Source organism: Anoplophora glabripennis, unplaced genomic scaffold, assembly GCF_000390285.2.
Source record: "Anoplophora glabripennis isolate ALB-LARVAE unplaced genomic scaffold, Agla_2.0 scaffold261, whole genome shotgun sequence".
Lineage (NCBI taxonomy): Eukaryota > Metazoa > Arthropoda > Insecta > Coleoptera > Cerambycidae > Anoplophora > Anoplophora glabripennis.
Window position 1 is genome coordinate 434,428 of NW_019417113.1, and position 11,038 is coordinate 445,465.

The 11,038-nt window shown below is 36.5% G+C and overlaps 1 protein-coding gene and 1 long non-coding RNA gene across 2 annotated transcripts; both read right to left on the reverse strand.

Annotated features, from left to right (window-relative positions):
• Positions 1–2,471: 2,471 nt before the first annotated feature.
• On the reverse strand, positions 2,472–3,965 carry LOC108907049 (zinc finger MYM-type protein 1-like). Its single transcript, XM_018710564.1, has one exon. It carries the CDS (start codon positions 3,963–3,965, stop codon positions 2,472–2,474), a length of 1,494 nt encoding a protein of 497 aa, XP_018566080.1.
• A 527-nt stretch (positions 3,966–4,492) lies between these two features.
• LOC111692153 lies at positions 4,493–6,024 on the reverse strand. The gene is made up of 2 exons (XR_002763154.1): positions 5,511–6,024; positions 4,493–5,414 (listed from the first exon to the last, which is right to left on the reverse strand). It is a non-coding gene; the product is annotated as an uncharacterized LOC111692153 (long non-coding RNA).
• Positions 6,025–11,038: the final 5,014 nt, after the last annotated feature.

Genomic DNA, 11,038 nt, shown 5'->3' on the forward strand with positions numbered 1-11,038 from the left:
TATTAGCTGCCGTACTTGGCTCTTTGTACCAACAAAATCATAATTGCGTATATTAGAAAATTAGTATGTTCTGTGAACCGAATAACAGCTATCTGGGGGGACAGCTCAGTCTTTTTGTTTGAAGTCTGATCACTGTTGAAAAGATATGTCTTCAGGTGTTCTATAATGCTGAAGAATCTTTCTAAAACGCAGCCTTTACTTAACCATCTCACGTCATTATGCAACAGTAGATCGTCATATTGTGCGTCAACTTCTTTAAGAAATGATTTCAATTCACGATGTCGCAGTGATGATTTCGCACGAAGAAAATTTACTATTTTCATCACTTCTTGCATAATACGCTCAAAATTATTGTTGAGTTTGCAGCAAATCACAGTTTGGTGAATTATACAGTGGTAGGAAATCAAATTTTCATTACATCTTGCATTGCTACTCAACAGGTGAACTAGTCCTTTTTTACTCCCAACCATTGCTGGCGCACCGTCAGTAGTTACCGATAAAAGCTTTTTCTAAAAGTCTAACTCATCTTTATCAAAGTAATCCATCACTGCTTTCATCATGTCTTCTCCTCGGGTTCGTCTTAATAGCGGCAAAAGAGCCAATACCTCCTCAACAAAAGTTTCTCTCGTTTTGTCCAGGTAGCGTACAAAAATAATTAACTGTGCCGTATCAGTGACATCGCATGATTCATCCATAGCCAAGGCGTAATAGTTTGCATTATTTAACTGCCGCTTCACATGGCAATGATTTTCTTCTGCCAAAACGTGTGTATTTCTGGTGCTGGTGGAAGCAGATAACGGAATCTGTCGTATCATCTCAACAATATCCTTTTTATTTTCAAATAAAGCATTACCCGCCTCGAGAAAGCATTCTTTAACTACGTCAGCATCAGTAAATGGTTTCATATGCTTAGCAAGAGTCCAAGAAACACGTAAAGAAGCCTCACCACATTTTTCCTGCTCAGTCCATGAACGACTCATGATCTGGGTCGAAGATGAGTAACTTGAGAGTAAACTTGCAATTTTAGACTTACGCAGATCACTACCAAGCGGAAAGTTTTCGGCAAATAATTTGTGTTTGGTGTCATAATGTCGTTTTATATTCGAGCTTTTAATTAACGCCACAGTTTGATTACAAATCAAGCACATTGGTACTGCTCCAGCACGATTTGGCAGCGTCAGGGCCGGCTCTAGACATTTTGGCGCTCCGGGCAAAACCTTAATTTTGTGCCCCCCCCCCCCGTTTTTTTTTTAAGTAAATCTCATGCGACCATCAGGAAGTCAAGAAAACATTGAAAAAAAAACGTTTTATTAAAAACTCAATCATCAGATAACAAGATAAGCAATTTAGCACTTAAGGCAAAATAACAAAAATTAACATGTAGTAATGCTAACTAAACTAATATCCCATATTATAAATAAATTCTAACTAACCAAAGTAATTAAAATGCCCTTTTTCTAACTTTTCTTTCGGCAAACTCACGAACCAGTGATTTCAAGTCTAATTTGTCACTAATTTGGTGTTCTATAGCTATCATTGCCAATCCATTGAGACGATTTTGCGTCTGCATCGTTCTGAGATAATTTTTTATTACTTTTAGTTTTGAAAAGCTTCTTTCCCCTGAAGCCACAGTGACTGGCAATGTAAGTAGGATTCTTAATGCTATGCTGAGGTTTGGTGCGAATTTAAGTGTAGCGATAAACTTGAGAACTTCAACAGGGGTTTCCTTTTTTGTTAATAATGACGAAACAGTGCTTATTTCATCGGCTAGTTCCAGGGCGTTAAGATCGCTTGAATTTCCATCAGTTAAAACTACTTCCAAATCTTTGCAATGAGCCAGTAGCTCATTTCTGGGCATGTCTTTTAGACCAAAAATATTATACAAAAAGCTGAAATAATTACTGTGAGTATTTAGCAAATTATATCTGGTTTCCAAGGCATTTATTGCTTTATCTATAGTGTGAAAAAAAATCTATTTTATATTTTTGTTTGAGGTCTTGAACGGGTTCATCCGGGCCCTCATACAAAAACGTTCTGGTTTTGCTTCTGACACGATGACGTGGTGTGGTGGTTTCGAAATTAGCTTCCACGTCAATCTCTGAAGCAAGCTCGGTTGCTTCTAAAATGATGCTTTCAAAAGCTTCATCTGATCTCAGGTTTTCAAAGAAGAGTTTGCAGTTGCTAAGCATATCAATAGCTTGTGACATACTAAAATTTACAGTTTGCAAAAGTTTGCTGATGGAGTTAATATGACTCAAAATTTTGTACCAGATCACAACAGAGCATATAAATTTGAACTGCTTCAAATTATTTAATAATCCGCTAGCCTCGTCTCTGATCATATTATCGATTTCTGAATCTTCATATATGCTGTACAAAGCATCGTGAATTGGACCAATTTGAAACCGCAGAGCTTTTAATGAGTCGACTCGACTTTCCCATCGCGTATCACTCAATGGTTTTAGGGTGTATCAATATATTTCAGTAATATTGCCCAACGAAAAGAAGAGGAAGAAAAAAACAATATTGAAGAAGTTGGCTGCCTCAAACGAGGATTTTGCCATATCGTTTACAACCAAATTTAGCGAATGGCTGCTGCATGGAACATAAAATGCTCTGGGGTTTATATTTCTGATTCTTGTTTGTACTCCCGATTTTTCTCCTGTCATATTGGAACCATTGTCATACCCTTGACTGCGCGTGTTTTCTACTTTAAGCCTATTTTTCTCTATCTCTTCTAGTAAAACCTCCGACAATTCCTTAGCTGTTGATCTCTCAATGGGTAGAAAACCTAAAAAATGTTCGTTGATATTAACTTGAACTTCAGACTCTGATTCCTGTATGGAGACAAATCTTACCACAAATGTCATCTGTTCTACTTTACTTGCCTTGGCCTTTTGAACATGCTCAATGATGTGGTGCTTTATGTTGTCATGCAATAATTCAATTATTTCATTTTGTATAGGTTTCCCTAGATATGTAGCTTTAATTTCTTCTTTATTGATGACTCTGCGAACGTGTTCCTCCATTTTTGGATCAAACTCAGCCAGTAACTGAATTAACTTCAAAAAGTTTCCATTATTGTGTTCATACAGTTTATCGCTTGTTCCTTGAAAAGCTAGAGAGCTCTCACCTAGCATTTTAACGACTGATATAATGCGTAAAAGAACTTCAGACCAGTGATTTATCTCAGAATCAATGAGTATCTGAGAAACTGCATCTATTGTTTCACCTATTTTCAATCTTTGCTTCAAATCAAGCCATGATTTCAAACAATCTATATGAGTTTTAGCATTTTCATGATGTGCTAAAGAGTCCCCTAAATGCTTCCAGTCTTTAAATTCCCGATTGCCAAGAGCGCTCAAGCTAGATGGTGCAGCAAAAAGTCGACATGGAAAACAGTACAAAGCGTTTTGAAATACGGAATATAACATCCATTCTCTTAAAACCTCTTCTCCATTTCTAAGCCTTTTCTTGTAATGTTTTGGTGAGAATCTTCTATGCTGATCATCAAAAGGAAAATCAAAATTATATAAAGGTGCAGCTAGACCACGTTTAACCAAAAAAACTCTATCTGCTGCACGCATGATTTCGGGCCATAATCCTGGGTCAGAAGAGATACTTTGGACGGTAGCCTTTTCTAAATGTTTCTTTGAGGTCTGCACAACTTGCGAATTTTGATTTTTGGAACTGCACGGAACTGCATCACTACTCGCCAAACTCGTTTGAGATGACTTACCCAGCTCAGTAATGCTGACGGTTGCGTCCAAAGGGGGATCCATATCCGGAAAGTCAGTATCTAGGTGCTGGGCGTTGTTCAAATGTTGGTCGGTTGTGGGAGCGTTGAAACTACCTTCTTTCAAGAAGTTCTGCAGCGCATCTGACTGTTTTTGAAGCTGTGTTTGCTTGTTCAATCTCCGGTTTTTAAATTCGCTCCCCGAGGGTTTTCTCTTAGCATCGGACATTTTGGTTTCTGGAACAAATTAATTAAAATAAAAGATAATACTGATATAAAAAAAAAAACAATAATAATAATTGGTATTTTGTCTCTTGTTTGGTAGTTTTGTGTAAAATATATTTTTGTTAGAAATTACGCCTGCGGCACTTTTTTAATTTTTTTAAAATTTTTGATCAAGACAAAATATTGTATAAAACTCGTGCCAAAACTACGCTTTTTTATACTCGCTACTTCTAAGCACTTGCTGCGCTGTGCTTTGAAAACCGCTTTGCTACGACTCCCTCTAGCGGGAGGTTCTACACTGGGCAAAAGAGTGTAGCAAAAAAAAAAAAGGTAAGTCAAATCCTAGGCCTGCCCGGAGGACCTAGTATAGACTAGCTCTCTCTCACTAGATCTCCTCAGGGTCGTTTTACCTGGCGGTGGCCAGCCAATTGCCCAGACGAGAAGATGACTCTAAATAAACATAAAAAACCAAAGCTTGAGCTGAGACAGTTATTCAAGAATATTCCTTGTTCGAGAAATAAAACCAGGCAATTCCCCAACAAACAATTTATTAGTGAATAATAAATAGAATATACTACGGTTAATTAGCGGAATGGCCTCGTAAGGTAGACACTCTGTAGGTGTGAATAATGACAAATGATGTATATAATGTCACAAACAGTAATTAACAAGAGAGTCTCGCAAGGTAGACACTCTGTATATGTAAATAATGACAAATGGTGTATATAATGTCACAAACAGTAATTAACAAGAGAGTCTCGCAAGGTAGACACTCTGTATATGTAAATAATGACAAATGGTGTATATAATGTCACAAACAGTAATTAACAAGAGAGTCTCGCAAGGTAGACACTCTGTATATGTAAATAATGACAAATGGTGTATATAATGTCACAAACAGTAATTAACAAGAGAGTCTCGCAAGGTAGACACTCTGTATATGTAAATAATGACAAATGGTGTATATAATGTCGCAAACAGTAATTAACAAGAGGGTCTCGCAAGGTAGACACTCTGTAAATGTAAATAATGACAAATAATGTATCTAATGGCACAAACAATAACTAACGAGAGGGTCTCGCAAGGTAGACACTCCGTATATGTAAATAATGACAAATTAGGTATATAAAGGAACAAACAGTACATTAACAAGACGTTGCCAACAAAACCTTAACTACTCGCTATACTTATCAGTTTTTTCACTCGGTATGACTGCTGGGGTGTTACTGGTACAGGGTCGCCCTGTCTCGGGATCGAGGGGTGAAGTTCTAGCTGTCTAAATCGAAGGACGTCCGCGCCAAGGTCCACCAAACCACATGGGGCGTATGGGTGATAGTTCACCAAGCAGGGGTTCCGCCAACAACAATCAAACTCGTCACAGTCGACGTGGGGAGGCAGAAAATAAACATACCAAAGGACGGAGGTGATGAAGGAGGAAGCAGAAAAAAAAAACCTGTATAGAAATACGGTTGTAATAACGGTAAAACTAAATCACGAGAACACTGCATGCTCTGTATAACTAGGTGAAAATAATGAGAAGAAAAATTACCTTTTTACTAAGGGTTTTTTTCCACAGAAGGGAGGTCGAACCTCCACTCTCGACGAGGGCCTTCTACTGACGGAAACTGATAGCTTCGATTAATAAAACGGGCTCAACTTCTGTACCTTCAGCTCGTAAAGTCGAAATGTGCTGTCTATTTCCCAAAATAGTTTAATTCTCCATCAAACGAGAAAATACGGTATCCAGACAACCACACTACACTAGAGAATTATTTAGAGCCTCGATGAAAAAGTATCCCTTGCGGATGCTTCAAATAATGCACAAATTTTCCATCAAAGAACATGCAGCCATTTCGCCTTTGACAGTCACAGCGAGAATCAGAACGGAAACCAGAAATTGGTAGGGGGAGGGAACGAACACCGCGCGACGGAGAAATTCCTTTCAGTGGCCGTGGTACCACTGTCGCGAATTGAAAACGGACTAAGCATACGGGTGGCCGGAATTCGACCGCGGCAAGCGCGAGGAACCAAAGGTAGCGAGGTAACCAAAGAAGGCGATACAATGCGATACAATGCGATACAATGCGATTAAACGCTATTGTGATGATTTACGCTACCGCAAAATTAAACCGTAACAGCTTGTATAAAACAGCTTGCTTTTTGACATTTTTATAAACAACTATTTCGTTAGTCCTCAAAAGAATGGTCACACCATTAGTCACAGTATGCAGCGACGGATTTACAATTTATGTGGCCCTACGCTATATAATTTCAGGGGTCCCTACTCCCTATATTTTATTTTTATATTTATAATATATAACTACCCAATTTTTTTTAATACGAAGGACAAACTAAAACAAACAAAATGAAAAATACTCTGCTAATTTATGGCCACCTAAGCTCACACGATTAACACCAAATCCCCCCTTCATTGTAGGTATCTCCACTGGCCAAAAAAAATATTGATACCACACAAGACATTTTTTTATTAAAATTAATTTATACCCCTCCTTGTACGCCACTGGCTTAAAAAAATAAAATCTATTTTGTTCAACTCCAGACACAATTACCTTTCATTGGATACCACACAAGCCATGATTTGATTTAAATTATAATTTCTGAAATCCCCCCTTGTGCGCCACTGGCTTAAAAAAATGTATTTTATTCAACTCCAGACTCGATTACCTTTCATTCGATACCACACAAGCCATGATTTGATTTAAACTCTAATTTTCGAAATCCCCCCCTTATACGTCACTGACTTAAAAAAAAATGTATTTCATTCAACTCCAGACACAATTACCTTTCATTGGATACCACACAAGCCATGATTTGATTTAAATACAAAATTCCTGAAATCCCCCCCTTGTGCGCCACTGGCTTAAAAAAAATGTATTTTATTCAACTCCAGACTCAATTACCTTTCATTCAATACCACACAAGCCATGATTTGATTTAAACTCTAATTTTCGAAATCCCCCCCCTTATGCGTCACTGACTTTAAAAAAAAATTTATTTCATTCAACTCACTACCCCCCACCCTTTTTTTGGCTTATGTCTGATGGATTTTATTAGTTTTTAAAAATGAAAACAAAAATGAAAACACTTACCTTCACAGAAGCCAAACGCACTGGACAATTTGCACAAGCACTTTTTTAAAGCTTTTTTGCACTATCAATTTAAACAAACTATTTTATTTCGCACCAGCCGAAGCCGAAGTCTAGTGGCAAATAATGCATTGTTTTAAGTCTACTTCCTTTTTATATGCAGTTAAAAAGGGCTGTTAGATCTTGTTTCGCTTGGTTTCAAAATTGTTGTTTCCTGTACAGTCGTGTTGCCACGGTACGAAAAACTTGTCAATTCTTGAAAGGCGGTGGTTGACTGGTTTTGTCATGTTGAATTGAATTCACTAGATTTTGCCTTAATGTTTAAATATATTATATTATTTGAATTATGTGCTTAGAAATAAAAATGATAAATTTCGCCTGCCGCCTCTCAATCTTGTCAACTATCAGTCAAATCTTGCAACGCGTTTTTGAGAAAATTTCCGTGAACCGATTTCAATGAAATTTGGTATACTTACAAGGGTCCGATGACAATGCAATATTATGAAAAATAATTTATTGATATGACATCAGAATGATAAAAAAATATTCTTTACTTTTTAGTGCATTTTATAAACGCTTGTAACTTAATTTTTTTATCAGTTTATTTTCATTTTCCATGATTTTGGCGCCCCTAGATCATTGCGCTCCGGGCGGCCGCCCGGATTGCCCTACCCTGGGGCCAGCCCTGGCAGCGTAAAACAATATAAATCGCAAAAACTGTCTATTTTCAACTTCAACTTTTCTTTTTTTCGTTTCCATAGTAATAAAACTCGCAGGTAGGTACCTACTTACAGTCGTAAAGTAAACAAGCAAATGTAATATTTCAAGGACGTGAGTCGTCGCGGCGTTTGTCAAAACAAAACACTGACTGACCTCCTTGCGGCCGAGTGCAGCGCGATCGCATGATTACCCCCGCCCTCACACCCCCTCACACCGACGCGACGACGGAGAAGGGCGGGGCGGCGCAGCGCGGCTCGCACAGCCAGTGTGACCAGATTTAGCAGAATTCTGCGATTGTAGCAGAATTACGTATATTACGTATTCTGTAGTGTTAAGTTCCTGTGTTCTCGCGGTCCGCACAAAATGGGTCGACGGTCCGGATGCGGACCGCGGTCCGCCATTTGGCGACCCCTGGCGTAGCTACTTGTTTGGGGGGTGGTGTATTTCGCATTTTTCGTCCAATGAAAAAGAAAATATAGAAGTAAATATTATATCTTATATTAAAATTATGTATGTACTATTGTATATGATACATTAGGTACAGGCTTTCTTTAATTTATGTACAATTGTGTCATGTATTTAAAGTTCTGGTAAACAAATTTTGCCCATCAAAAATCAATACATTTAATTTTATTCAATTCGTCTCTTTTCTAAAATAAGCCCCCCATAAATATTGAGTCTTCTAAGTATCTCATGTATATGCATACACATGCTAATATATCTATATGTCCCTTTAATTTCCCCTTTAATAGAAAATCTTCTTCATTTTGTGCCTACTTATATAAAATAGCTGTTAATTTTTGTTTAAACTTATTTCAAGTTGCTAAATGAAAGCATATTTATCCAAAGTCATGCCGACAGTGGCGTAAATAGACTAACAAAAAAAAAACATTGAAATTTCGCATTGATGGCCATCCATTTTACGAACTTTTACCAAAGGCACTTAACTAAACTTTTACTATAGTGTAAGCCGCCTTACCTCAACTCTTTTACCTATTTAATCAAACAATATTATTTTTAGAAATTTTTTAAGATATCTTCTCCTTTTCCATATTATACCATGTACAGAGGACAGTTTCACTCGGCTGACCTTGTAGTAACTAAAGGGAGGTTAAATAAGAAAAATTATACAACGTAAACACTAGAGAAAAAATATTTCATTCCAGTTCTTCTATATCCCTCGATTTATTTATTTCTTTTCTCTTCTACCACTCTGCGTAATGAGCCTGTTTAACAATAAATATATTAATACCAATGACTATTATTTTTATACTTTGCCATTTGTGAATCTAATATTAAAGTTATTTAAAGATGTTTTGTTATAATTAGTCTGTACACCTGTACCTTACTCTTTCTACTTTATTTTTTATACTATACTTATCTTTATTGCTAATTTTTATTATCTATACTAACTTCAGGATCATTATATGGTAGAATGCGACTTATACCTGTCAGGATGACCTCGAAGTTGAAAACTGTTTCTGCTCTGCTTTTGGGTATCTGTCATTTTGTTGTATTTATCGTTGTTGAGTCCCCGCAAAATGTCCAATTTTATTACAAATGTAGCATCTCGGTCTGCCGTCAAGTCTCCTATTAGTAAAATAGTTATTTACGGCGGGTTAGTATGTCGTGTGTTTGTTCTATGTGCTATTTGCTGATGTCCGCTGTTCGTTTGTTTATTATTTTAAAAATTGCCACTATAATAATTCGCTTATTGTAACTCAAATTATTACTTGCTTGTCGGTTAGAGTAATATGTATTAGGTTGTTGTCTGCCGAAATCAAAATTTTGTCTGTTTGGTCCTCGTTACCAAAAGTTAATTATATTATTATATCATGTGATAAATTTTCTATATGTAATTATGTATATGTAAAAATAATATCAGTTTATATGTTTATATGTTCATACTAATGTAAATCTTATATTAGAAAAGAAAAAAGAAAAATCAAATAATTAGCAGTTTATTTGAATAAATCAAAATCATCCCTCAGGAAAATAAAACTTATTATTGTCTAAAGCATGCGAGGTCAACGGCAAACCTGCTTCGTTCGTTTTAACCTCAATAGAATCTACTGTATTTATTAGTACACAAAATTTTTGTTCCCTGAGTAAATGATGTTCTCGTTTACCAGGTTTTTTCCGTGGCATTACCAAAAAGCAAAAAACTAATCTTATTGATTAAATTTTGGCCATACAAAGGTAGGATGGGATTAATTAGCGTCCCCACCTAACCAGTGACACTGGTACAAGCAAAAATACAAATTTTTCTCTACCTAGTATCTACAATTTTTCCAGCCTGTTACACCACAGGCAATGAAACAATTTATAAACCCTAGCACAGACTATATACAAAAAGATAGGCAACTCTCAATATATTGACGTGATTATGTTTGTAATGCCATCTATGATTTTCTCACGGAACTATGCGAACTGTACCGTCGGCAGACAAATAGAAATCTATTATTCTGTTACTGAACTTCACTATAAAATAGATATATATATATATATAAACCAAATTTCTTAGACGGGGATTCAGCTAAGGATAAAGAAGTTACACTCTTTTAAATTTTCAAGCTTTCGAAACTATATTGTTTCTTCAACAGGAAAAAATATGCGAGAATTACATTAAAGTTAGCCAACATAATAGGTACACCTACCGCGGACATAGGTCGTCACTACAAATAATTAAAAACATCACAGGTTTAAAAACGGAAAATTGTACAAATATCAAAATTTTTATAATTCACAACTACGGCAGACTAGAGCCGAAATCAAACAAATGAACAATGATTGTTGCTTGTTGAATAAATACTTCAGGCACAAAGAGATCATTGCACAAAGTACATCTGACTCATCCGAGATCGGTGAGATTATCTGAAATAAGAAATGGCATATGTATTTACAGTGAACATACATCAGGAAAATATTAACTTATGACTCACCTATTGAACTAAAAGAGCTTTTTTAGATTTGGCTGGTCGCCCACGACGTCTCTTCACTCCAATTGGAATGGCTTTTGCTTCAGGAGGTGGTGTGGTAAGTTTTAGCCGTATGGCTAATCCCACAAGGTGTTTACAAATCATCATTTTAAAAAATGCCGGACAATCGCATTCACCATTAATCCAATCATTTTGGTCGTTGGGAATTGTTACTGTCCATACACTAAACATAACAGTCTTATATTCGTCAAAATTATCGAAGTCTAGATTCATGCACTTTTCAAGATCTCCCTGGTTCACCTCAGTCGTAT